This window comes from Salminus brasiliensis, chromosome 23 (assembly GCF_030463535.1).
Source record: "Salminus brasiliensis chromosome 23, fSalBra1.hap2, whole genome shotgun sequence".
Taxonomy (NCBI): Eukaryota; Metazoa; Chordata; class Actinopteri; order Characiformes; family Bryconidae; genus Salminus; species Salminus brasiliensis.
This window is the reverse complement of record NC_132900.1, coordinates 30,929,242-30,956,846: the sequence shown is the minus strand read 5'-3', so window position 1 is coordinate 30,956,846 and position 27,605 is coordinate 30,929,242. Positions and strand designations below refer to the sequence as shown.

Genomic DNA, 27,605 nt, shown 5'->3' with positions numbered 1-27,605 from the left:
CACATGTGGTACATGGGGTGGAACGAAATTGTGGTACCCAAGGACCCAGTTTTACCCAGACAGCAGTACTTAAATAAATAAAATATACATAAATATATAAAAATATATGTAAAAATGAAAATAAAATACAGAGAGAACATCAGTAAATGGAGAAGGTAGCAGCAGAGTGTATTTAAAGTGACTAGTGTCGTCAAGATAGATAGATAGATAGACAGACAGTTTGATAGATAGATAGACAGATAGATAGATAGATAGAGAGGCAGATAGATAGATAGAGAGGCAGATAGATAGATAGATAGATAGATAGATAGATAGATATATAGATAGATAGATAGATAGATAGATAGATAGATAGACAGATAGATAGATAGACAGACAGTTTGATAGATAGATAGATAGATAGATAGATAGATAGATAGATAGATAGATAGATAGACAGACAGTTTGATAGATAGATAGATAGATAGATAGATAGACAGTTTGATTGATAGATAGATAGATAGATAGATAGATAGATAGATAGATAGATAGATAGATAGACAGTTTGATTGATAGATAGATAGATAGATAGATAGATAGATAGATAGATAGATAGATAGATAGATAGACAGACTGTTTGATGTGTAGATGGACGGACGGACAGACAGACAGTTTGATAGATGGATTGATTTTTACATACTTTGAGAGCAGATTTGAGCAGTTACTGTTCCTTTGTTTACATTAATGATGGGAAATTAATTAAATATGAAATTTTATAATTGAATATTTTATAGTTTTTATATTTGATATTTTTATCATTTGTGTTCACTTCATAAAACAAACAGAATTTCTGCTCAGATCAGAGACTTCATTTCCTTTGAAAAACCTGAAGGACCAGCGACGCCGTCTAGTGACTGTAGGGGGGAAATCCCGTGGGAAGATATAAAAGAGGTCCAGATTTTCTGTCTTCTGAACTGTGGCAAGTCACAACACAGAAGGGACAGGAGATCGCCATGCCCTCACTACTGATGAACAGTGAGTATCCCCTGCTCGCCGTCCTCACTCCTCAGGGCTGCTGGAGTGGGACTGGGGTGAACACTGGTGTAACTGGTGTAAACTGTCTGAAGGAGTTCAGGTTAGTGTGTTTCCAGTTTACTAACAGTCTTCTGCTTCTTCCTCTCATCCCTGTGCGCGCAGACGCCGCTGTGTGCTCGATGATGATGATGATGATGGTCGCGCTCCTGTGCGGAGGAGCTTTGGCGACTCCATTGCGCACCACTGCGCCCCCCGGGACGAGCGCGGAGATCTGCACCATACACGCCAAGTCGCTGCTGGTCAGCCTGAAGAGCGTCGTGGAGGCAGTAAGTAGTCTGGAGGAGGCAGCAGTGGGTTTACAGCTCGGTGTAGTTGCGCTGGATGTTAACGGGATTTTACGCAATCAATCAGGCGCTGGAGGAGAGGAGGGGGTCAGACGACCTGTTCCACGGCTTTAACTGCACGGAACTGCCCGCTACTGTGGCCCCGGGCAGCCAGACTGTGTCTGTGTGCCAACCCAGCCAGGTAAGATCACTGCTTACTGAGCTCCAGACTCAGTGTTCCTCTCACCAACGAGGTCTTCCTCTGAACCTGCTGAGGGTTAATCAGGATCACCTACAGCTCTGTCTACTAGCATCAGTGTCTACTACACCTGATTCACTATTGATGATCAATGATTCAGTATCTACTTTTAAACTCCTGCTAAATATTATTTTCTGTCCACTGTAAATGATTCAGTGTCTATGAGTGATTCTGTATTATTAATTAGTTCATATCTAGGATGATTCTTCAGTATCTAATATGAACTATTAAGTACCTACTCCATAGTTTTATATAGTTTATATAGTTTTACTCTATAGTTTTATATTACTATAGTATCAGTATCTACTGCAAGTGATTCAGAGCTTACTATTAATTATCGTATATATACCACTAATTATTCAGTATCTACTATGAAATATCCAGTACCTACTCTATAGTTTTATGTAGTTTTATATTACTATAGTATTCAGTATCTACTTTAAATGACTAAATTACCAAATATTATTTTGTGTCTACTGTAAGTTATTCAGTATCTATAAGTGATTCTGTATTATTAATTATTTAATATCTAGGATACTTATTCAGTATCTACTATGAACTATAAAGTACCTACTCCATAGTTTTATATAGTTTTACTCTGTTGTTTTATATCAACTATAGTATCAGTATCTACTACAAGTGATTCAGAACTTACTATTAATTATCTTATATCGACCACAAATTATTCAGTATCTACTTTAAATGACCAAGTGACTAAATATTATTTGATGTTTACTATAAATGATTTAGTGTCTACCATAAATGAGTTAGTGACTACTATGAATTATTCAGTACCTACTTTAAAGTACTCAGTATCTTATATAAATTATTCAGTACCTACTATAAAGTACTCAGTATCTTATATAAATTGTTCAGTACATACTATAAAGTACTCAGTATCTTATATAAATTGTTCAGTACATACTATAAAGTACTCAGTATCTAACATAAGGTATTTGGTATCTACTATTAATAATTCAGATATACATTCTGCTTATACATTCTACTATACATTTTTTCAGTATCCAGTATATAGTTAAATATTATTAAATTATTGATTACCTACCATTGATTATTCAGTGTCTACAATAATTTATTTGGTATTTACTATAACTTTTAGTATCCAGTATACATTATATTATTGTATACTGTATTATATATATACTATTGTATATTATTCAGGACCATAAAATATTCAGTGTCTACTATAAATGATTTAGTATCTATCATAAATGTATCCAGTATCAGCAATAAATATCTACCATAAACTATTTCATATTTACAAGACTGTATTTAGTGTCTACTAACATGCTAATGCTAGCTTGGTTGTATTTATTAGCCTATAGATCAATCAGGTGGCAATCAGCCAGATTGGTTGATCACCTTAGGGCTCTCCAAGGAGGAGGAGGGATACAGTGCTTCACTTCAGAATAGAGAGGAAGCCGATATGATGAAGATATTAATGCTGTACATATACATATGTTTTACTGTACTTATTTGTATATGATTTAGAATTATTGTTACTGAGACTAAGTGTGCAATGTCTCATCCTGCTGTGTTCCTCTGTGTGTTATCTACAGCATGTGACATGCTCCGGCAAGAGCAGCTCTACATTCAGAGAGGTAAGACCCCCTTATTATCATCTTCCCATATCATCATATATGGATGGCCAAACTAAAGGCTATCTATGGGAAATGCAGACAGTTTAACACTGGACTCACTCTTGGCTCCCTTGATAGCCTGAATGTCTAAAGCACATCCGAGGAGATCTGCAGTATTACCATGTGATGCTGAAGACCTATGTGAAGTCTCTGGCCAGCAAGCAGAAGTCCCAGTCCATCGCTGAGCTCACCTCCATCACAGACTCCATCCAAACCCTTCAGGAGGTACTGCATAAAGAAATACTCAATACTGATAATACTTATACTCAAAGAAATGCTCAGTCTGATCTCTTTCTGATGCATCTGATGCATCTACAGTCAGTTACAGTGCTTTATTTAGTAAAAGTTATTTAGTAAAAGACAGAGAATCTGACTCCAAACACACCTGTAATGGAGGTCAGTGGACAGTGGACAGGTCAGTGGACAGGTGCTTTGAGTATAATACACATACAGCAACATTCATTAACAACAGCACAACACAGATGCCGCAGATCGAGATTAGATTGTAAAGCACTGAATAATAACACGATATGTCCAAATATTTGTGGACACCCCTGTTGGGGATAATGTGAGGTAGTGATAATCAAAGCTCTTGTGTCTGAATACAATCAAATCCTCACAGCAATGCTCTTCCAAAATCTAGTAGAAAGCCTTTTTTGTGGAGTCCCACAGGGTTCTATTTTAGGGCCTATGGAATTGATGTTAAATATGATATAAATGTAGAAAATCTAGGCTTGGCGTACAGGGTCTGAGGGGTTAAGGAATCATAAGCAGAGGTGTCACTTTTATTTAGCTAAAGGTTGAATGTAAACAAACAAAATGTAAATAAATGTATATAAATAAAGTCATTGATGATTATTCTTACAGAATTGCCCGCTTCTGGCAAAATCGGAGGAGCGCCCAATAACAGTAAGTTTCCACTTATTTATTTATTTACAAAATAAATGTCTAAGAATTTAGAGCCGAATAACACAAACTCTCTATTGAGACAAAAATAGGGGACATTTTTGGCCTAAAATGTTTGTCGGTTTTAACTTTTTGACTTAATGTGAATCTGGCTGGTGTTCTTTACTTATTATACATACTAACATGTCATGATGAACCAGCCAATAGAAATGCCCCAAAAGGACTTGAAATAAAATCCATTAAAAGTTAAAAAAGTTAAGATGTTTTAATATTGTCTGGTAAAGCTAAAATTTTGGTTATACAATTTTTTTTCTTTCTAGGAAATATTTTCTAGAAACCTGTTATTTAGTTACAATTTAGACATTCTGAAAAAATGACTTTAGTAAAATATCCCTTTTTATTGATGTTATAACCACTTACTAATGCTTTTAAGTGTGTTTCAGGTGTTTAAGGCCTAATTAAGTTCTTTTAATAGTCTTATTAATTCAATTATTCCACACATTCAGTCAAGTAGGAGGCCAATGACCCTCTTCACCCTGCACGTGCTTCTGTTTCCTCCATGCAGGCCTTCATCCCTAATCTAACTGTTCTTTCTCTACTAGGCCTGGGAATCCACAACCCCGTTTGATGACCGCATGGACCTGTGTAAGCAGCTGAAGGGCTTCCACATCCGCGCCGTCACCATCAACAGAGCTCTCGGCTATATCAGCGTCGGAGAGTACAAGAAATAAGCCTTCGTTTCACTACTCATCATCATCATCATCATCATCATCGTCATCATCATCATCATCGTCCTCCCAAAGCTCCAGCCCTGCTTTACTTCTACCCTAACCTCGACCATGTGAAAGATCTAACTCCGCACTACTGTTCTACAGAAATCTCCACAGATCTCAGCCCTGTGATTCTGCGGAAATGAAGTGGTTTTGCACTAAGAACCTATAAGCTAGCTCCGGGGAGATGGAGCCTGTGGTGCCCTGTGGTGATTGTGTTTGTATGTTATTTAAATTATTCATATTTATTTTCATACAAAACTATTTATTGTTATTGTGAGTAATGTAACTTTATTTATTATTGATTATTTGAATATTTATGTCAAACATTTGCAGTAATTAAAACGTGTGTGGTACACTATACGTTTAAATGTTTGTGGATGAATGAATGAATGAATGAATGCATTCAGCTACTTTGCAACTTGCACCCATTGCTGACCAAGATGTGCAAATGCACACACACACACACACACACACACAGCTTGACTAGTCCCTGTAGAGAAGAAGTACTGCCAAAAATGTACTTATCTCTGGAGCAGATAAATAAACATGAACCTATTGGCTGCCTAACCATGCTGCCTAATACCAGGCGTGGGCTAGGAGAGGGGTATAAAGCCCCCCAGCATTGAGGAGCTGTGGAGCAGTGGAAGAACTGTGTTCTCTAGAATGATGGTGGTGGAGCTCCATCCATTATTTTTGGGATGAGTTGGGGATGATGAAGTGGGGTGGTGATCATCATCATCCAACATCCTGACCTCACTAACACTAGGTCTTGTTGCTAAAGGCAATCAAATCCTCACAGCAATGCTCCTTCTCCAAAATCTAGTAGAAAGTCTTCTTCTCTGGACAGTAGAGACAGGATCAGGATCAGCTCTTTTTAATACCCTCTTTGATTTCGGAAGAAACAATGAATGAGCAGATGAATGTAGGCAATCACATCAATGTTCCTCCGTGGTACAGTGAATTCCCCTAGTGTTTTGCTGTTTGTTATGTAGCCATAGAAAACACAACACTGCTTAAAACGAGCTGATTCAACATGTGAAAAAAATCACTTTTGCCATGACTGATGTAGACATGTGTGTCGCCACCTAGTGGCAGATATAAGCAAGCGTCTTTTGTATCTTCTCAAGTTACAATCCAGATACAAATCCCATGTAAAGAGCCGGTGTGAACAGAATCACAGTCATCAAATCTGAATCAATTCACACAATTTTAGGATTCTCGTTGATCACAATGAACAGAAGCACTCCTGATGTTTTCATTTTTGAGATGGGTTTATTCAGTCACAGGTGTGTCACCTAAATAAAAAAAAAACTGCACCTGAGCTTTCCTACAGCTGTGTATGACAGGTACAGACATTGATTGCCTGACTGAACATCTGGTACACAGTTCCTGATCTGTATTGAGCTGAAAAGATGAAAGATTCTAACATTAAAGGGCCCATATGTGATATTTTCATTGCATGCATGTTCCATATTTCATTTTAAAAAGACCATTTCCCCAACTCCTATCACTTAGAAGTAGAATGTAAATGAGTTCTGTTCTGATTGGTTGCCATGCTTTGTCCCACATTTAACCGCAGTCTGGGCTGAAAATCCTTCAGTAATCAGAATTTTAGGAACTCTGAAGCTGAATTTTGCTGAATGAGAAAAATGGCTAAGCAGAATGGCGTGAAAGTAGCCATGATTTTTTAAAACTCACTGAAATTATTACAGATACAGACGAGCCAAAACATTATAACCACCCCCCAGATAAGGTGGATGTGAGACTAATGGGCGAGGGACATCCAAATTCCCCAGATCTTCGGGTATCAAATTTCAGTGACAGAGTCATGGGCACCCAAGGCTTAAAGAGGCTTATGGAGGCCCCACTTCACAACGTACAATGTGCTCCAAGTTTTGTTTTTTGGTTTTTTTTTTGTGAAACTCAGTTTCTGTATATGGACTGGGGATGGACTGGCAACTTTAACAGTGCTTTTCTACCACAGCAAACCCTCATTTTAAAGAAAGGTCAGCGCAATGACTTTTTCCATATTGACCCTTTAATAGTGTTAACAGTCTCTTCTACTGGAAACAATGAATCCCTTTTATTACTAATAATAAACACAATAAAGAAATGCCCCGTTATTATGGTGTAGTACAGTACAGTACAGTACTAAACCTCTTAACTGCTGCTTTCAGTAAGATTAGGAGAGAAGTTCAGCTACAGCTTGAAGGAGAGACACAAAATCAGATTTTTGATAAGCTATTTTCAGACCTGAGACCAAACTACACCAGACTGCAGTGCAGCACACACTCCGTCTCCGTCGATACACTCCCTTTTACTGCTAGAAACACACTTCATTGATATCACCCTGGCTCAGACGTGACCATTTTCAAACTCCCTCTTTTTTTACAAGTACAAAAATAAGACAAGCGAAGAAACTGTACAGGGAAAATACAAATGAGCAAACACAAAGTATATACACCCGCGTTTAGAAGGCAGCAGTGTGTCCACAGGTTTCCTCACTCTCAGAACAGGTGTGTTAAAAAACAACGTGTAGTGCAAGTGCCCAGTTCTGGACAACACAGTTTGTGCTAGCGCAGTTATTGCGTTAAGTCATATAATTGATTATTGCTAATCAATCGTAGCTCATTAAAGCCAGTGGAGGAACTGAAATGCATTGATGATGTTATTGCTGTGTGTTGTCTTGTTTGTTTGTTGGACAGTCAGAACTACGGCCTAAAAGGGTGTAGAGTCTGACCTCTGATCCTGTACATGTACAAGTCCTTACCCTCCTGGTGTAGGGCGCTAGTGCTAGTGCTAGGAGGGCTACAAAGGGGTAGTAGTAGTATTGGGCAGAAAATGGGGAGAAAACATTATTTGTTCATTTGAATCATTTATACTGTGCAGTTCATCATGATTTGAGTCACTATGGACTTTTCTACTGTTTGTTAGCAATATTAGCTTCGCAGCTCCAACACTTGAGATTTTTACACCAATCAGCCATAACATTAACACCAGTAAAGTGAATAGCATTGATTTATCTGATTTCAGTGGCTCCTGGCAAGGGGTGCATGTAGAGTAGCAGGCAGCTGCAAGTGATGAGCCAGTTCTTGAAGGTGATGGAACTTCTACAAAAACTAAACTGTGATGATCTAGACGACTGGGTCAGAACATCTCCAAAAATACATCAGGCAGGTCTTGTGGGGTGGTCCCGCTATGCAGCGGTCAGTACCTAGGAAGGACAACTGGTGAGCTGGTGGACAGGGTCATTGGCACCCAAGGCTCTCACTGATGCTCATGGAGGTCTCAGGATCTGCTGCCAACATTGTCTTGGTGTCTTGGTGGCAGATACCACACATGACACCATCAGAGGTCTTGCTATGCAGTCAATGCCTCGACGGGTCAGACACGAGGGGGACCTACACAATATTAGGCAGGTGATTTTAATGTTATGGCTGTTCGGCGTACACATCCGCCCTCCCCTAGTGACAACTAAACTGCGAAACAGTGACGTGAGAGTAATACACCCGCACTGTGAGCGATCACAGACGTGATGGTGTCGGGAGGAGCTGTGTTCTTGCGCTGTTGAGTAAACGTGGGAACTCAGCGCTAGCACAAAAAGTAAGTTGTAAATGAACACACGTGTTTGAGAGTGTTTACAGCTCTGTTTTTTTTTTTTACATGCTACCAGTGCTGTGTAGTTGCCACTGCTGGAACCTCCTGATGTTAAAAACATTGGTCCTTGAGATCATTGGTCTTTAGGTCTTTCTTGAGTTCATCTGGTTTCAGGAAATGTCCCTCAAGAGCAGGAAGTAAACATAATTAGGCTTTCAAGTCAAAACAGAAGAAAAGCTTTTTCACTTATTTCTTACAAAAAACTAACAAGAACATACACTGAGAGAGCAGAGACGTCATGATCGTAGAAAAACAACTGTATAAAAAGGTATAAAACATCGTACAGGAGGAAACTATACAGCTATGCAGTCTATCGCTACTGAGCTGAGCTGCGAGGGCTTGGGTTGCAGCACCGTCTTGTGGCTATAGCTGTCTGGTTTGAAGATGACTGCAAATGGCCTTACTATTATTCCTTTTGCCATTTATCCCAGTGGAACGAGCGCCCGGCTGATGTTTCCAGCCAAACTGAAGGTCCTGCAGATTTCTGGGTGCTGCTGGAAAAGCTTCTTAATAGAGCACCAATATTCAGTCTTTCGTCTTAAAGATTAATTTAGCAGAAGTTTCAAACTTTCGGCAGCATTTAATGCTTGCAAACAAAGTCCAGCAGAGTGGTTTGCTATGAAATGCAGCTTTCCAGAGAAACCAAGGTCAGAACTGTTCACAGTGGTGGTGAATAGAGCTGAATAGAGTCTGAAGAGCAGAAAAAAGCAATGGTTAAAATGAAGGAAGTGAAATATGGAACTAATGGTTGTGGAGAAGCTGGCATGGTTTTATTGTATTTTTTATGTTTTTGGTATTAATTTTGGTTCATTTTTTAGATTTACCACTGTTTCAGGTTATATACTGGTTCCTATCAGCACCACTGTCAAGACAACAACGTTGAATTTCTCCAAAATTAACAATCTGATACCAAACCACTCTGAAAATTCTGAAAAGTTCCTCTTTATGAAAATAAGGATTCCAGCTCATAATCTGAACACAAAACCTTTCAATGAAGACTAACATAAACACAAAAAATTCAGTGAAGCTACAAGTATTTCCATTATTAAACTTAGTGAGCGTCTGCTGTTTGGGTTTGAGTCATATTTGACAATTCACAGTTCAAACCTGACAGTCGTATCAGTCCGTATCGAGCCTCGTCTAATGAAAGCTATCGTAGTTTGTGTCATTTTTAGACGTGATTTAATTCTAAGGGCTGATATTATGATCACCAGATCCTCTCATCGGTCGAGCCCGAATGCCTTTGCGTTACTGACCTTTCACAAATAGTCATGAGTCATTGTTTTGGGATCAATAAAAAAGGGACCATTCTGAAACAGGGCACTTTACCAGTGATTGAGTGACCCTTGTGAAAGATGCTTCAAACAAGCTTCAAGTTTTAAGGCTCCAGGAGGCTGGGCTGAAGTGGGCTGGACTGGACCGCTCCTCTTCGTGCCGTCCACTTTTTGCACTCTCCCCGGAAAATGTCCAGGACCTTTTTTTTAAGGGTATTAATTGCTGTCCAGCATTTCTGTTGAGTGAAGAGGCAGAAATGTAAATCAGAATTATTGTATTTTATTAATTTTGGATTTTCAAATAATAGCATCCGAATAGTTGAATCTCAAAACCAGAAAAAAACCTGTAATAAATTAACCATACCCACAACGTGTATTTCATCACTGTCACACAAAAATCTTTCAATGGCAGTCAATGAAAATGATTTTATTCCAGGTCATTTTGGAGCATTTCTATTATTCAAAAATAATAAGAAGATAAATTAAAATAATGTAAAAAAAAAGTATAAACCAGCCAAAATAAAAATATATCGTTTCTGTAGAACGATATGCATCAATAGATATCGTCATTAATTATTATATATTGATATTTACTTGTATGTTTACTGCATATATGAATATATTGTCACTGGCCAATGAAAAACATTGTGATTTTACAGGAGAAAGCAAAATGCACTTTGAATGGAAGTCAATGTAAAATAGTAGGAACATTTCTATTGGTCTATTCAACCAGAATTATTGACATAGTGTACAGAAACAGCTACAGGGTTCAAACCATGGAGAAAAATACAAACAGACATGTTTATACAAATCATGGACATGGTTTTCATTGGACAGCAGTGATATATGATATATAATATATAATAGTGTGTATTTATGTACTTATCAAAAATTAATGTATGCTCCATACATCACACACACATATATGTATGTATGGATGATACTTATATACACCTATATGAAATATATGTAATTATTATGAGATATATGTATATTATTAAAAATACACACACACACACACACACTCTCACACACACACTCACCCTTTAGCAAATTGACGACTTCGTTAGGCACATCGTCATGCTTGAGTTTCTTGTAGAGGTGCAAGACCCTCGCTTCCCCTGTGGGCTGCCGCCTCCTCCAGAGGTCCAGCACATAGAACTTGATCATGGTCAGGTCCTGCTCCTTAGCCTCGCACTCGTCCAGGTCGTACTTGGTCAGGTCTAGGTACCCAATGGCCACCGACTTCCACTCCTTTCCCATGCGCTTAGCCACCAGCATCAGCTGCTGGTCGGTCATGTCTTCTGCTTTGGCTGCCACGGGACCATCTGAGGAGAAGATGAAGAGGCCGGTTCAGGTGTTGCACAGTTGAGAAGAACGGGCTGAAGATGGGTCTGAGGTAAAGGCAGCGAAGAGATTTACTAATACAGTGATAAACACAGCAGTACACGGACGGCCGTTGTGATGTTTCACAAGCTGGTCAAAAAATGGACCAACTACACTATACAGACAAAAGTATTGGGACACCTGCTCTTTTGTAGTTTCTTCTGAAATTAAGGGTATTAAAAAGAGCTGATCCTGCTTTTGTTGGAGTAACTGTCTCTACTGTCCAGAGGTCAGGATTCTGGACGATAATGACCACCCCACCTCATCATCCCCACCTCCCCAACTCATCCCAAAAGTATTGGATGGAGCACCACCACCACCATCCTTCCACACACACTTCTTCATGCTTCATTATGAAACCGAAAATGTCCTTTTATGATATTTTTAAAGGGTATTGCACAGAATTTACATTTCTGACATTTCCCTGAATGTCTAAACAGTGTTGGTGCATTAATACGCAAGCAGTAAACACGTAAATCACCTGACTCGTCACACCATCGAGCCCTCTTACTGATCAGCTCCTCCTCTGATGTGCTGGCGCTTCGTTTCCGACCTATCGGGGAGAAATCAGGGACTCTTCACTCTCTCACACACTGCAGATTGTGCAGACTGCATGATTTCACACCTGCTCTGATGGTCAGTTTCACCTAATTTAGCACATCTGCTCGGTCAGCAGCGCAATCTGTACTCACTCTCTGTTCGCTTCCGGGGCTTTTCAACCCTGTTGTCCACACAGTCTCCTGTAGAAAAACAGAGCACATTAACCTTATTTCACACGATGGAGGATTTAGATGAACAAACCCATCAATCATTCATCAATCAAATCAAATCTCACTTCATCAGCATCGACTCACCCTCTCGAATGGTGGCAGACCACACGGTTTGCTCGGAGTCGGTCTCCATCAGGGAGAGCTTGAAAGGAGGACGCTGCTCAAAGAACGCCTCAAAGTAGCCCTTCATCTTCACCACCGCCAGAGTGAACTGGATGTCCTGCAAACGATCACACACACACACACACACACAGGGCATGAATGAAAGCAGTGAAGGAAGAAGCACTAGTGTCTTACTATTTTACTAGTCTTGAATGAGCAACAGCCTCAAAATCAACACCATTAAATATTCAAATATTTGGACAATTATGCATATACTTCAAACCACAATGGGCCACTTTCATAAAGCATAGCACCAGGATTAAGATGATGTTAAGAAGAAATTGTTTAGCCCTAGTTTACTACCAATGAGGGTATTAGTCAGGATTTTAATAAGCTCAATCTATCACAGTAATTTTAAGGGCAAAATCTGTTCTTCAATTTTCTTTTAAAATGAATAGAATTTATTAGAGTCTAGTACCTATTAATATGGAAAACTAAATAATAATCCCTCTAAGCACAAATGCTAATGCTAATTTAGAAGTAAATTTAAAAAAAAAAAGCAAAATCAGACTGAACCTTTTCCTGTCTCGTTTCTACCTTCTATTAGTGATGCCACACAAGATCCACTTTTGCTTCCATGAAGAAGCAAGTTCATAACAGAGATGAGTGTGAGTGTGAGGAACCTTCAAATTGCCAAGTGAGGGTTCTTCACACTCACAAATTGCAAAATTACAAACATGGAACCAAATGTGGTTCTTGTAGAAGAATAAGAGCAAACAGCCCCGGCACGTCCCGTTCCGTAAAACGGTTAACACAGGTGAAACAGAGCCCAGACAGAGTCCAGGCTGTATACCCGTTTTAGGTAGATCATGGAGGAAAAATGGTGCTCCTTCAATCCATTAGGCTAATTCGAATTGCTCATTCTTGAACCAGAATTCCCCACCTGGTTAAAAATGTGCTGTCAGGGATTCATAACACAACACCAGCCCACGAAAAAATACCACTTGAACCAGTCTGACTGTAAATGTCCTCTTTTCATTAACAGAGTAAGCTGAATTCCATGATTCTGGTCTTCTATACTGGCTTGAATGTAACGAGTTAAATAAAACTGAACTAAATGAAATAATGGTCAAATCTGGTGTCTTCCCAAAGAATCGTAATCAAGTCAACATGAGTAGCAGCCAATAACTGATCTATGAGTGATTGGCAGGCCTGGTGGGTCAGCGGAGGCACCTCTGGGGTGATGTCCCCCTGGGATTCGCTGACCAGTCGGTACTTCCTGTTCTCCTCCAGCAGCTTCTGGCATGTGGGTGGCTTCTCTATCTTCATGTACCTCTTCTTCGAGCTCCTCACCTCCCTTTGAATGTCCTACAACATGAAGACCATTCAGAACATTAGGATTAGTAATAACCACATACTGACCAGAAACGAAAAAAAAGTTCAAAATTAAAGATCAGTAAGTGCCCCAGGATTTTAACCCAGTGTGTCTCTTTATTACACAGTTTTTCTATCTAGGTTTCCTTTTTTCTTTTTCTCTTGTGGTCCTGCTAGGAAATGCAGTGGGGGTCCGGTATCTGTTTCAAAGAAGCCTCTGATCTTTGAATTTACGGCACAGAAACAATAGAAGTGACTGCAGGAGAGAGAATCGCGCTGCAGCGAGACGCTGTCCGGCATCCTGCATCACCTCACTCTGAAAATTTTTCTGTATGTAGGTGAGAAAACCACAACCACCACTCTGACATTCATCTGAGGCCGTCTCTGATTACAGAGCTGAGTCAACAAAAGGTTTACGCTCAGGCCAAAATGTACATAAACATTCGGCGTATTCATCAATGAAGTCCGCTGCATCATTTCTGAGAGAGTGAATGAATGTGTGGCGACATTTCAGCAGGGCGCTGACAGAGGTAGGTGATATTACCAGCAGGCCGCGGTGTACAGTGTCATCTCTGTCTCGGCTCTGGTCTAGAACTGTTCTCATGTTCTGACTCAAGTTCAAAGCCATATTTTACAGTAAACACACCTGAACAGCTAGGGTAGCTAGGGTAGTTAAGGTCTAGCTAACAACAGCTTGAGTAGTTAAGGCCAACAGCTTGAGTAATCAAGGTCTAGCTAGAATAGTTAAGGTCTAGCTAATGACACCTAGGGTAGTTAAGGTCTAGCTAACAACAGCTAGAGTAGTTAAGGTCTAGCTAACAACGGCTAGAGTAGTTAAGGTCTAGCTAACAACAGCTAGAGTAGTTAAGGTCTAGCTAACAACGGCTAGAGTAGTTAAGGTCTAGCTAATGACACCTAGGGTAGTTAAGGTCTAGCTAATGACACCTAGGGTAGTTAAGGTCTAGCTAACAACAGCTAGAGTAGTTAAGGTCTAGCTAACAACAGCTAGAGTAGTTAAGGTCTAGCTAACAACAGCTAGAGTAGTTAAGGTCTAGCTAATGACACCTAGGGTAGTTAAGGTCTAGCTAACAACAGCTAGAGTAGTTAAGGTCTAGCTAATGACACCTAGGGTAGTTAAGGTCTAGCTAACAACGGCTAGAGTAGTTAAGGTCTAGCTAATGACAGCTAGGGTAGTTAAGGTCTAGCTAACAACAGCTAGGGTAGTTAAGGTCTAGCTAACAACAGCTAGGGTAGTTAAGGTCTAGCTTAAATAGTTAGGGCCTAGCTAGAGTAGTTAAGGTCTAGCTAACAACAGATAGGGTAGTTAAGGTCTAGCTAACAACAGATAGGGTAGTTAAGGTCTAGCTAAAACAGCTAGAGTAGTTAAGGTCTAGCTAACAACAGATAGGGTAGTTAAGGTCTAGCTAATGACACCTAGGGTAGTTAAGGTCTAGCTAACAACAGCTAGAGTAGTTAAGGTCTAGCTAACAACAGATAGGGTAGTTAAGGTCTAGCTAACAACAGCTAGAGTAGTTAAGGTCTAGCTAACAACAGCTAGGGTAGTAAAGGTCTAGCTAACAACAGATAGGGTAGTTAAGGTCTAGCTAACAACAGCTAGAGTAGTTAAGGTCTAGCTAACAACAGCTAGAGTAGTTAAGGTCTAGCTAATGACACCTAGGGTAGTTAAGGTCTAGCTAACAACAGCTAGAGTAGTTAAGGTCTAGCTAACAACAGCTAGAGTAGTTAAGGTCTAGCTAATGACACCTAGGGTAGTTAAGGTCTAGCTAACAACAGCTAGAGTAGTTAAGGTCTAGCTAATGACACCTAGGGTAGTTAAGGTCTAGCTAACAACGGCTAGAGTAGTTAAGGTCTAGCTAACAACGGCTAGAGTAGTTAAGGTCTAGCTAATGACAGCTAGGGTAGTTAAGGTCTAGCTAACAACAGCTAGGGTAGTTAAGGTCTAGCTTAAATAGTTAGGGCCTAGCTAGAGTAGTTAAGGTCTAGCTAACAACAGATAGGGTAGTTAAGGTCTAGCTAACAACAGATAGGGTAGTTAAGGTCTAGCTAATGACACCTAGGGTAGTTAAGGTCTAGCTAACAACAGCTAGAGTAGTTAAGGTCTAGCTAACAACGGCTAGAGTAGTTAAGGTCTAGCTAACAACAGATAGGGTAGTTAAGGTCTAGCTAACAACAGCTAGAGTAGTAAAGGTCTAGCTAACAACAGATAGGGTAGTTAAGGTCTAGCTAACAACAGCTAGAGTAGTTAAGGTCTAGCTAACAACAGCTAGGGTAGTAAAGGTCTAGCTAACAACAGCTAGAGTAGTTAAGGTCTAGCTAACAACAGCTAGGGTAGTTAAGGTCTAGCTAAGGACAGTTAAGAGTATTACTAGGATATTCTCCGGTGATTCTCTGGCTATTTCTAATAGCGTCTCGCCGGCTGGACACAGGCTGTTGAAGGGGTTCAGGCTGATGGTTTCTCAGGTGATATTCTTATAGACTGCTCAATTTAAATTAATTTAACACTTTAATTCACAGAAATTTAATAATCAACCTTCCAAACATGGATGACGCACATAAACGAAGATGCCCACATACACACACACACACACACACATATATGTAGGTGAGGAAAACCACAAGGTAACACCACTGTCATCACAGAGTACATCTGCCTGAAAAAGCCATTCTGTGAAGTCATCACAGCACAGCTTTCTGTCCTGACAGGTATGACACATGATGACCCAGAGAGTTTTTACACCACAAGGAATCCCTGATCGCTCCATAATGTCATCATGCTTTAGCATTTTACACCACAAGCACAGGATGACTCTTTACAGCTTGGACTGGTACTGTAGGACCTGACTGTAATGATGTTTAAAGGACTAAAAACAATAATAATTTAATCATTTAAAATAACCAACCAGACATGTTCATTATTTCATCCATTCTTCTAAACGTCCCTTATATCTTTTATATTTGTAATTTTATTGTTCTTTTATGTCTATTATTTTCCCTGTCCTGTTTTTATTGACCTAATGTGGGTTGACTGTTTTGTCCATTACTATTAATTTTATATTGTGAATTTTTTACATTTTATTTATTATTATTAAAATTTTAATTTAAATAATTTAAATTAAAATGATTTGTGGGATTTTGTACAATCTGTAAAAGCTCTTTGAGCTTCAAATATGGACTGAATCGACCTGCAATCCTTTAACGAACACGGAAGACAAGCATCCACTGGTGGAACGAACCTCCCCTGTGTGTCCGAACACCAGAGATGCTTACCTTCATCTAACCCAGACTGAAGACCCTTAGTACTTGGTAGTGGCGAGTACAGTGGTCTCCATACTGACTACTGTATTTAGTAGTAACTAAGCTTAGAGGGATTTTTTGGATTCTGGCCGATACACACTAGCTAAGGGTATTTTAATATTATAATAAGTTAATATTCATATTATTATTATTAATATTAACAATGAATGGTTGTATAAAAACACAATGTGATTCAGACATATTACAGTCACTGTCTTGGACACTTTTACCTTAATGTCAGAGTGGTTGTTGGTAGCGAGGTACACCCTGAAGGAGTACGAGTCTGTCTGTCCCACTTCTTTATAAACCAGGACCACCCCGTGGTGCTCGGCTGGCTTAGTGGTCTGAACGATGGGCCCGACGGGAGACAGGGAGGACACGCTCCATTTTATGTGACTACGCGAGTGGTCCACGGACGGTTCGATGAGACCTTGGTTGTTCTTCACATGGAGAACGCTGAATTTCACCTCATTGTCCCGGTCTGATGTGCGCAGAAGACAACAGTGATGGTTAGAGGAGAGAGAAGAAAGGATTGCAGAAAGTGAAAAACTCAGTCTGAAACAAATCTAATGGAAAACCTGGTTATACTGTTTATAATGCAGCTGTTTAGGGTATACGAGTATATACAGTGACTGTCATAAACACCATATACAACTGTTCTATAAACCAGAAAAGAGTGCATGCATACAGCCATGTGCAAAATCTAGAGCTTCCTTGGGTAAATGACATTTTGTTCATTTTCTGAGTGAAATAAGAGAAATTAGTGGAATATATTTGGCATTTTCTGCTGATTTCACAGCACAATTTCTATTTATTATCTGAATAATATTGAAAAAAAAATGATACAACTCATAACACATGCAATCTGGCATTTATAGTTATAATTAATTAAATAATTAATAACTGTGCATTACAATATGGAGAATTGTTCTGGAAAATATAAACTATTTTTACAAATCAACTAAATGTAATTTATCCAGGGGCAGCAAATCTTTAGCATGAAACATTATGCATGTATATAAATTTGCATATATTTCCATATATGTATGTGTTTTTATTACAGGCACTACAAAAGTTCTTATAAAATAATGAGTCCCACTGTAAATGATAAGCCTGTACCTGCCAGGCAGAGTGAATGCGGGAACTGGATGGACTTGAGGATAGAAGGGTCACAGTCCACGTCGAAAATGGGTCCGGCGAACTTCCATGAATCATTTAGGTAGGTCCCAAACTTGCTCCAGGAAAGGACGCTGTAGCGGATCTGTACCTTCTGAGAGACCTCGAAAACCAGGCCTGTCTCAGAGCACTCATACACCCCCTCGTCCTCCAGCATCAGCCTGGCACAGAGCAGAAATACAGTCACTGTGAAGAAGCACTGAGCAGAACGTCTGCACGCTGTTCACATTTCACATTTATACAGGAGAAGCTGAGACTGGGTCTCAGTTCAACAACCCAGGGAAGGAATTCATTCAGCATAACAGTTTCATTAGCTATAGATTAAGACACCCAGCTACGGACAACCATCATGCACATTAAAAATAAGCAAGAATTCATCAGATTAAGATTTCAATTTCAAGGTTTTCGGTGTTTTCTTGAGTGGAGTACTCACTGCCGTCGACCTCTGGAGATTCTTCTGGGTGTGACACGTTCATACTGAGGTCTCTGTAAGGGAAATAATCTGTGTAACTGATTTGTTTTATCAGTGATCATATCAATGTCTTCTTAAGCCTTATTTTTAACGTTGCCAAATCCTGTTTGCTCCCTACTGAGCATTTAAGGAACTACATCATTCAAAACCGGCATTAAGAAGATCTCAACACTGATCCTGGAGGTTTACCCTACCACAAATGGGGCTGTGGTGGCTCAGTGGGCAGCCTGCTGGATTATCAATAACAAGGTTGTGGGTTTTCATACTCAGGTCTGTTGGGTAGGGCCCTTAACTCGTGCTGCACCCTGGTTGTCATGGTTGTCACCCTGGTTTTCTCAGCTAGGATATATGAAAGCCTTGTTTTTGGGTGTGCTAAGCTGCCATTGTTGGGCTCTAGATCAAAGCAAAGGCTGCCCACCCCTCCAGGAACATGTGCTTGTCTTTGCTCTTTGGTCTCTAAATGTGCAGAGCAAGGGGTTCTCCAGGACCAGGGATGGGAACCATTGATCTACCACATTAAAACCCAACAACAGGTCGCGAGCAAGCAACGGGGCTTCACAACTGCCACTTCTCCCACCAGCATGACCTTTCTAAATTAGGAGTAAGAGTAAACCTAACACTCCACACACTCACCTGAAGAGCTTCACATTTTTCACAGCAGTGTTTCAAGTGGTCTTCTAAGAAGATATGGGAGAAAGATGACCAAAGTTAGAACATCATGCATGTAATTAATGTCAACTGATTCGTCTGCACACGAATTTCTGATTTAAGCCACACACACTTTTTGGTTTTATATATACATTCTATTTGGACAAAAGTATTCAGACACCTGCTCATATGCCTTATTTCTTCTCAAATCAGGGGAATTAAAAACAGTTTCTCCTGCTTTTGCTGGAGTATCTGTCTCTATTGTCCAGGGAAGAAGCCTTTCTGCTAGATTTTGAAGGAACATTGCTGTGAGGATTTGATTGCACTCAGCAACATGAGCAGAGAGCAACATGAGCAGTGCAATAATGAGGTCTTTATACTCCTCCAGAGAGTCCTATTGTATTGGCAGTGCTTCTTTACAGGCACTAGACAAGCTGTGTGTGTGCATCTGCACATCTGTGTCAACAATGGGTGCAATTTGAAGTAGCTGAATGCACTCATTAAAAGGGGTGTCCACAAACATTTGGACAGAGTGTAAACAGCTCGTAAAAATAGAGCTAATTTTATACCAGAAAGGGAAAATCAGCGTCCCTGCCAGGGGTTTGTTGATGATTACCAGAAGTGCCTGGTCAAAGAGCAACTTGCTTAGGGACACTTCAAAAAGCAGAAGGGCTGACCCCGACGTGATTTGAACACGCAACCTTCTGATCTGGAGTCAGACGCGCTACCGTTGCGCCACGAGGTCCACACAGCTGGGCTGCTCCCATGGACTCCTAAGAGGTTTATGACTCACCTCCCCCATAAACTCTCCTGCATTTCACACCATTGCTTTTCTACCGCAGCTGAGGGAGTTTAACACTGTGTCCCACAGAAGACTAGTCAGCTACATTATCTGTCCAAATGTTTGTGGACACCCCCTTCCAACGAATGCATTTTGCACCCACTGCTGACACAGATGTGCAAGGGCTTAGTCTAGTCCCTGTAGAGAAGTGCTGCCATTGTCTTTGTGCATGTATTTTGTGGATTAATAATGTTGTGTCTTATCTTATACGATATATGGGCAAAAGTAATGGGACACCTGCTCATTCATTGTTTCTTCTCAAATCTAAAGGGTATGATAAAGAGTTCCACCTGCTTTTGTTGGAATAACTGTCTCTACTGTCCAGGGAAGAAGGCTTTCTACTAGATTTTCTACTAGATTGGAGGATTTGACTGCATTCAACGATAAGAGCTTAGTAAGAGTTAGTGAGGTCAAGATGCTGGACAATTGATCGCCACCACACCCCATCATCCCCAACTCATCCCAAAAGTACTGGATGGAGCTCCACCACCATCATTCCAGAGAACACAGTTCTTCCACTGCTCCACAGCTCCTCAATGCTGGGGGGGCTTTATACACCTCTACTAGCCCACGCCTGGCATTAGGGGGTTTGGGTAAAGGCATCTGCTGGTGTTGGAGGGGTTTGGGTAAGGGAATTTTACTATAACAGAAAGTGAATTTACCGTTGCTTGTGGTTTTGGGATCCTCGTCTGATTCTGGAAGAAAAACACAGGATCAGGGACTCGTCACAACACAGTGAGTCACGACTTTGTGACATTTTTGGAAAATGTGACTTCCAGTAAAAGACCTCGTGTTCTCTTTACTGTACGTATAACGACTAAAGGAGTGTGAAGGTGAAAGGCATGACAAGCAAGGTCAGTTCACACTTACCCTGACTCAGTTCCTTAGCACATGATTCTCGATTTTCTGTCGGAGGGAAAAAACCCATGAGTAAACAAATACGTTTTGCCTACAAACAACACAAGCCTATATAAAATAACTTATTATTACAGAACATCATATACTGCATTAAATATAACATTCAAAATAATATAGCATTAAAAATAACATCACATAAATGACCCTCACTGTTAAAACACAGTAAAAGTCACTTAACTGGAAGTTAACTATACTGCCAACCTCTGAAGCATGTCAATGTGACTCTTTGCAACGTGCAAAACACACAAATCAAAAACACACAGTCCTAAACAGCCCGAATGAGTTCACAGCCATGAATCTCAGGAGTTAAGTGGGGTTGCACAATATATCGTTATCGCAATATGTTACAGTCACACCGCAGGACGTGAAAAGTCTTGTGTAATATCAAAATAAATGTTTTTAAACTTTTTTTTGCAGATTCTTCAAAAAATTGAAATTCACACTGTTCTCCTGTCCTACAAGCCGTCTACCAGCGGCAGATTATACATATCGGCCAAGTCATTTATTTTACTCCAATCTTGGACACTGAGAGTTTATTAGTAATATCAATAATTAAAAATATACATTACCATGATTTTTGTTTTACACAATATCGTGCAATATCGTAAAGGTGTATTTTCCTGTTTACAATAAATACTCTATAAAGGAGACTGGCGTCACACAAAACGTTGTCTCCTCATTTTTGCTGTTTTTTTTTACTTTTTTACTGTCCGATATGGTAAAAATACTATATTATGATATTTAAAGACTTTTTTTCGTGATACACAATATTTATCACAATATATATAATCACAGAGTAAAAACATCAGTAGTGACAGATTCTACTACTATAAACTACTATTGAATACTGAATACAGTGATTTCTACTCAACATCTGCTGCTCTTCATCTAATGAACCCTTCAGTCTAATCACACTGTTAGTAATGAAACCTGCAGCTGATCAGTGTTTATTAATACTAACAGTCTCCTCCATATGATTAGAGAAGCTTATTGTTCTTAAAATAACAAAATTAATCACTATTTCAGAACTTTACATCAAATGTAATATAAGACAATTACAGTTTTTAAATGATTATAAAATGATTAAAGTGGAAAAAGTACTGGCCTTAGTCTAACTCAACCAGACACACTCAGACTTAATTACTATGGGTTTAATCTAAACATCACTTCTGTAGAACCTTTCCACTGGTGAAAATCAGCTAAAAGCTCTAGACAGGCAGCACACTGTGCCATGATCCAAATAAAGTCCAGCAGACATAAATATAGCAGTCTGAAGAAAACTTCAGAACTAGCAGTCTGAACAAAACTTCCACCAAGAAAACACTGACAATTCATTCAGGAGGTCACAAAGGAACCTTTCTTCTGAACAACTAAGGAGATGAAGGCCTTGGTCCAGTATCCATGGGAGAGTGCATATGGGTTATGCAGCATGACAATGGGCCTCATTCACCAACCGCTCTTAAGAAAACTGCAGTGTAGAAAAGTGTAGTATGTGAGTATTACTGTGTAATAAGGTATCCATACTGACTTTTGGATTTGGCAGCATCTAAGCTAAGAGGTATCTGTTGGATTCTAGCCGACTGAAACTAGCTACGGCTAATTTCTGAGTAAACAGTGAAGCAACTAGCGCTTATTGTAGGTCACTCTGGTTAACAGCCCTAAATTCCTTACATATAAATGTTAATGTCGCAGAAAGTAACACTTTTACACAAAGGAAGTGGAGTACTGTTGTGTAAATGAAGTCAGGAACCTCCCCCGCTGATGTGAATGAGGCTTCAGCTCCCTTTTGTTTGACACGCCTCTTAATTGCCCACTCCCAGTCCTGCTCCCAGGATACATTGTGTAAGGCTGTCATCCATAATCTAACTGTTTCTTGTCTAGCCTGTTGAGTCAACCCTACTGATGTGGAGCTTCCAGTGGAGCTTCCAGTCCTCATTTAAGTAAATGAGTGCATTAGCCAACAGGCTTGATTACATCTATGGTTCCTTGGATGTTCAAAACAACAACTGGCTGCAACTGAGGATCTGTATTTAGTCACACACTGCTGTCAGCGGTGTATCCAAGGTCTCATTCCCAGTCAGGACAGCTGCTCAGATGCATATGTTAGAGAGCCTGCAAGGCACACTACAGCACTAGCAGAGGAAGGGCATGTGGCGCTGTGGCTTAGTTGGTTAAAGCGCCTGTCTAGTAAACAGGAGATCCTGGGTTCGAATCCCAGCAGTGCCTTTTTCGGTGGCACCAAACTACAATTTGTGGTTTTCGGAAGCTGCACATATGTAATGTATAAACTGGAAAATCTCAAATATATTGGGCAAAAAAATATACATGGAATGAAATATATGAAATAATCCAGTGTGTCTGAGGCCTACCTCCCACTAGGCATAACTGCTCATGATGTAGGAGCTGAGATGGATTCCAGAAAAGCTGCAGAAAAGAAGCACATGGCGCTGTGGCTTAGCTGGTTAAAGCGCCTGTCTAGTAAACAGGAGATCCTGGGTTCGAATCCCAGCAGTGCCTTTTATTGTTATGCCAAACTTCAACTATCTGTTCTCTAAAGCTGAACTAAACAAAAATGACCAAATATAACAAAAACAGGCTAAGTCAGGTTGACGAAATCTGCTTAAAACACAAGATATTAAAAAATTGGGCAGCGCCTCCTAGTGGAATTGCAGGGAGTGCAATAAATTAAAGAAATGACTGTATCTTATGGTTATGGTGAAGTGTGTTTGAGGTCTAATTCCCAGTTAGAACAGCTGCTCGTATGTTAGTAGCTCCCATAAGGCCGCCATGGCGCTGTGGCTTAGTTGGTTAAAGCGCCTGTCTAGTAAACAGGAGATCCTGGGTTCGAATCCCAGCAGTGCCTTTTATTGTTACGCTAAACTTTAACTGCTTGCCTCCTAGTGGAATTGCAGGAAGAGTGCATCTGCATCTGTCAGTAAAACTCTTTGGTCATATGCTTATGGTCAAGTGTATTTCAGGTCTAACTCGAAGTTAGCAATGCTGCTTGTACGCTAGCAGCTCTCAGGTATTGCTAGCCACCTCTGCCTCAGGGACCCATGGCGCTGTGGCTTAGTTGGTTAAAGCGCCTGTCTAGTAAACAGGAGATCCTGGGTTCGAATCCCAGCAGTGCCTTTTATTGTTAAGCCAAACATCAACTATCTGTTCTGTGAAACTGAACTGACCAAAAATGACTAAACATAACAAAATAAGGCTAAGTCAGGAAGATATTCAAAAAGTAGGCGGCGCCTCCTAGAGGAAATTCAGGGAGTGCAATAAATGAAAGAAATGACTGTATGTTATGGTTACGGTTAAGTGTGTTTCAAGTCTGATTCCCAGTTAGAACAGCTGCTCATATGTTAGCAGGTCTCAGGCGCAAACCATGGCGCTGTGGCTTAGTTGGTTAAAGCGCCTGTCTAGTAAACAGGAGATCCTGGGTTCGAATCCCAGCAGTGCCTTTTGTGTTACACCAAACTTCAGCTTGTGGTTTTCTGAAGTTGAACTGACCAAAATCAAACATAACCAAAAATGATGAATATTTGATGCACTCCGCTTAAATATGATCTATATCGTCAAAATGTGGACAGCACCCCCTAGTGGAATTGCAGGAAGAGCAATAAAAATTAGTAAAAGAAATATGTATTATAATATATTGAAATCAAATATAATAAATAAGAAGTCAGGTGTGTAATTACGACTAGTTGTATATGCATTAGTCTTAAAACATGAAGTATGGGTAGTGGCAGTACTGGGAGCAGTAGCTGTTAATAATAACTACTGTTGTACTAAAAAGGCTCAAAATTTTTGGAGTAAATAAATAAATTGTTATAAATTGTTATTAATTCCCATTTCCGCTTCATTTCCAACCTGTTGTTTTACATGTGTACACTGCAGCAGTGTGTATTTTGATGAGCTGGTATTTGGTGAGGAGTAAGGAGCAGTCACTTATTTAAGAATTATGGGGAAATAGTTAGATATATGTGATGTATTTATGGTCAATTTATGGTAAAAAAAAAAATCCCAGGTTCGAATCCCAGCAGTGCCTTTTATTGTTATGCCAAACTTCAACTATCTGTTCTCTGAAGCTGAACTGACCAAAAATGACCAAACATAACAAAAACAGGCTAAGTCAGGTTGATGAATTTGGCTTAAAACACAAGATATTCAAAAATTGGGCAGCGCCTCCTAGTGGAATTGTAGGGAGTGCAATAAATGAAGGAAATGACTGAATCTGTCAGTAAAACTCTTTGGTCTTATGGTTATGGGCAAGTGTATTTGAGGTCTTATTCCCAGTTAAAACAGCTGCTCGTACGCTAGCAGCTCTCATGTATTCCTAGCCACCGCTGCCTCAGAAACCCATGGCGCTGTGGCTTAGTTGGTTAAAGCGCCTGTCTAGTAAACAGGAGATCCTGGGTTCGAATCCCAGCAGTGCCTTTTATGTTACATCAAACTTCAGCTTGTGGTTCTCTGAAGCTGAACTGACCAGTGGTGTCAGTGACGTAGATTAGGTTTGTAGTTAAATTAAGCTTGTAGTTGGATTTACTGTGCAGATGACCGTCTAAATGACCACTGACTAATGTACTCTATGGTAGCTACAGGTGCACTAACCTAACCTAACTAATTTTACAATGGAAGAAGTCCAGTATAATCCCACAGTGCCAAACACATTCCCTCTATGGGCAGGCCATTTCTACACTTTACCCTCTACCAGGAGACACCGCGGGCAGTAAAAACTCAATGCAGTGCCTTTTATTGTTATGCCAAACTTTAACTATCTGTTCTCTGAAGCTGAACTGACCAAAAATGACCAAACAAAAATATACTCTATGCTCGTATGTTGGGCTGATAGGCATTTTAAATCACTGCTGAGAGCCGCCTGCATGGCACTGTGGCTTAGAATAGTTATCTGTCCGTAAAACTCATGGCTTGGTCTGATGGTCGCCATTTAAACCAAATGAAGCCAGATGAGAGTTTCACTCGACGGAACTGAAGTGCATCTGAGCTCTAATTCAGTCAGCTGCTCATGTTAGAAGCTCTTAACCATCCAAACCACCACTGAATAATAAATGGCCGTATCTGTCTGTGAAACCCATTACTGAGAAGGCTGAAAAACACATGGCGCTGTGGCTTAGTTGGTTAAAGCGCCTGTCTAGTAAACAGGAGATCCTGGGTTCGAATCCCAGCAGTGCCTTTTAGGCATACCAGTCTTCAGCTTGGGCTTCTGGAGCTGAACTTACCAGGATGATAGTTTACCAAGAGACGAAAAACTAAAGCTAAAACAGATATCCAAAAAAATCCGAGTTGGTGCTGACATTAAATTTCCATATTTTTCATTTTACTTGATTTCAAACCTGTTCTATTGAACATAAATGCTGTGTGTTTATGGGTGAGTAGGTTGTTTTTGGTGTGGAATTAGAAGTAGAGTAGACACACTTGAAAACGTCTAACTCAGCTGGAAGCAACTGTGCTGTACAACCTAAAAAAAATCACAAAGACCCACCTCTTCCAAGAATACTTGGGCGAATAGTAGAGTGGTCACCTTACTGACTTGTGTTTAGTAGTGTCTAAACTTGAAGGTAACTTTTTAGCCTATTCAAACTAGCTGAGGTTATTCCTTGGTAAATAGCAAAGCACTTTTGTAAGTCGCTAAAGTCTGCTAAATGCCTTACTTGTAAATGTAAATACAAGCAATCAGATCAAGTCACCAGAATAATAAGAACATTTGATGCATTCAGCTTATAATGTAAGATATTCAAAATATAGGCAGCACCCCCTAGTGGAATTGCAAGCAATGCATTAAACTGAAAGAAAAAAAAAGACTCAATCTTTCCATTAGAACAGCTGCTCGTGGGTTTGAATCCCAGCAGTGCCTTTTATGTTACATCAAACTTTAGCTTGTGGTTCTCTGAAGGTAAACTGACCAAAAATGACAAAAACAGGCTAAGTCAGGTTGATGAATTTGGCTTAAAACACAAGATATTCAAAAATTGGGCAGCGCCTCCTAGTGGAATTGTAGGGAGTGCAATAAATGAAGGAAATGACTGAATCTGTCAGTAAAACTCTTTGGTCTTATGGTTATGGTCAGGTGTATTTGAGGTCTTATTCCCAGTTAGAACAGCTGCTCGTACGTTAGCAGCTCTCATGTATTCCTAGCCACCGCTGCCTCACTAGCCCATGGCGCTGGAATCCCAGCAGTGCCTTTTATTGTTACACTAAACTTTAACTACTTGCCGCCTAGTGGAATTGCAGTGGAATTGCAGGAAGAGTGCATCTGCATCTGTCAGTAAAACTCTGTCAAGTATATTTCAGGTATTTCAGGTCTAACTCGAAGTTAGCAATGCTGCTCGTACGCTAGCAGCTCTCAGGTATTTCTAGCCACCGCTGCCTCAGGAACCCACGGCGCTGTGGCTTAGTTGGTTAAAGCGCCTGTCTAGTAAACAGGAGATCCTGGGTTCGAATCCCAGCAGTGCCTTTTATGTTACATCAAACTTCAGCTTGTGGTTCTCTGAAGCTGGACTAACCAGTGGTGTCAGTGACGTAGATTAGATTTGTAGTTAAATTAAGCTTGTAGTTGGATTTACTGTGCAGATGACCGTCTAAATGACCACTGACTAATGTACTCTATGGTAGCTACAGGAGCACTAACCTAACCTAACTAATTTTACAATGGAAGCAGTCCAGTATAATCCCACAGTGCCAAACACATTCCCTCTATGGGCAGGCCATTTCTACACTTTAC

At 40.0% G+C, this 27,605-nt stretch overlaps 2 protein-coding genes and 9 non-coding genes across 12 annotated transcripts in view; 9 read left to right on the top strand and 2 right to left on the bottom strand.

Moving 5' to 3' along the window:
* The first annotated feature begins 1,202 nt into the window (after positions 1 to 1,202).
* On the top strand, positions 1,203 to 4,894 carry il12a (interleukin 12a). Its single transcript, XM_072669380.1, has 6 exons — positions 1,203 to 1,340; positions 1,426 to 1,539; positions 3,177 to 3,218; positions 3,336 to 3,482; positions 4,125 to 4,166; positions 4,766 to 4,894. The coding sequence occupies exons 1-6, from the start codon at positions 1,203 to 1,205 to the stop codon at positions 4,892 to 4,894; spliced, it is 612 nt and encodes a 203-aa protein (XP_072525481.1).
* A 1,294-nt stretch (positions 4,895 to 6,188) lies between these two features.
* LOC140546088 (uncharacterized) overlaps positions 6,189 to 27,605 on the bottom strand; it is a 34,945-nt gene continuing 13,528 nt past the window's right edge. Inside the window, exons 5-16 of one of the 2 annotated variants that reach the window (XM_072669222.1) lie at positions 20,822 to 20,857; positions 20,614 to 20,646; positions 19,096 to 19,139; positions 18,424 to 18,476; positions 17,934 to 18,151; positions 17,045 to 17,295; positions 13,359 to 13,493; positions 12,108 to 12,243; positions 11,946 to 11,993; positions 11,735 to 11,806; positions 10,911 to 11,195; positions 6,189 to 10,103 (exon numbers count right to left, since the gene is read on the bottom strand). In XM_072669222.1, the coding sequence (XP_072525323.1) occupies positions 10,084 to 10,103; positions 10,911 to 11,195; positions 11,735 to 11,806; positions 11,946 to 11,993; positions 12,108 to 12,243; positions 13,359 to 13,493; positions 17,045 to 17,295; positions 17,934 to 18,151; positions 18,424 to 18,476; positions 19,096 to 19,139; positions 20,614 to 20,646; positions 20,822 to 20,857 (1,331 nt within the window). In that variant the 3' untranslated portion in view covers positions 6,189 to 10,083. The remainder of the gene's footprint in view (positions 10,104 to 10,910; positions 11,196 to 11,734; positions 11,807 to 11,945; positions 11,994 to 12,107; positions 12,244 to 13,358; positions 13,494 to 17,044; positions 17,296 to 17,933; positions 18,152 to 18,423; positions 18,477 to 19,095; positions 19,140 to 20,613; positions 20,647 to 20,821; positions 20,858 to 27,605) is intronic. The other variant, XM_072669223.1, reaches the window with a different exon arrangement.
* Positions 19,784 to 19,855, bottom strand: trnaw-cca (transfer RNA tryptophan (anticodon CCA)). The gene has a single exon. It is a non-coding gene; the product is annotated as a tRNA-Trp (tRNA).
* On the top strand, positions 23,022 to 23,095 carry trnat-agu (transfer RNA threonine (anticodon AGU)). The gene has a single exon. It is a non-coding gene; the product is annotated as a tRNA-Thr (tRNA).
* On the top strand, positions 23,313 to 23,386 carry trnat-agu (transfer RNA threonine (anticodon AGU)). Its single transcript has one exon. It is a non-coding gene; the product is annotated as a tRNA-Thr (tRNA).
* On the top strand, positions 23,659 to 23,732 carry trnat-agu (transfer RNA threonine (anticodon AGU)). The gene has a single exon. It is a non-coding gene; the product is annotated as a tRNA-Thr (tRNA).
* Positions 23,928 to 24,001, top strand: trnat-agu (transfer RNA threonine (anticodon AGU)). Its single transcript has one exon. It is a non-coding gene; the product is annotated as a tRNA-Thr (tRNA).
* Positions 24,251 to 24,324, top strand: trnat-agu (transfer RNA threonine (anticodon AGU)). The gene has a single exon. It is a non-coding gene; the product is annotated as a tRNA-Thr (tRNA).
* trnat-agu (transfer RNA threonine (anticodon AGU)) lies at positions 25,227 to 25,300 on the top strand. Its single transcript has one exon. It is a non-coding gene; the product is annotated as a tRNA-Thr (tRNA).
* On the top strand, positions 25,984 to 26,057 carry trnat-agu (transfer RNA threonine (anticodon AGU)). The gene has a single exon. It is a non-coding gene; the product is annotated as a tRNA-Thr (tRNA).
* trnat-agu (transfer RNA threonine (anticodon AGU)) lies at positions 27,265 to 27,338 on the top strand. The gene has a single exon. It is a non-coding gene; the product is annotated as a tRNA-Thr (tRNA).

Excerpts from the sequence above, each read along its gene's own strand:
- il12a (XM_072669380.1), top strand. The coding sequence starts at position 1,203 with ATGATGATGGTCGCGCTCCTGTGCGGAGGAGCTTTGGCGACTCCATTG. Across the intron at positions 1,540-3,176 it reads CTGTGTGCCAACCCAGCCAG|CATGTGACATGCTCCGGCAA; the intron begins GTAAGATCACTG and ends TGTTATCTACAG. Across the intron at positions 3,219-3,335 it reads GCAGCTCTACATTCAGAGAG|CCTGAATGTCTAAAGCACAT; the intron begins GTAAGACCCCCT and ends CTCCCTTGATAG.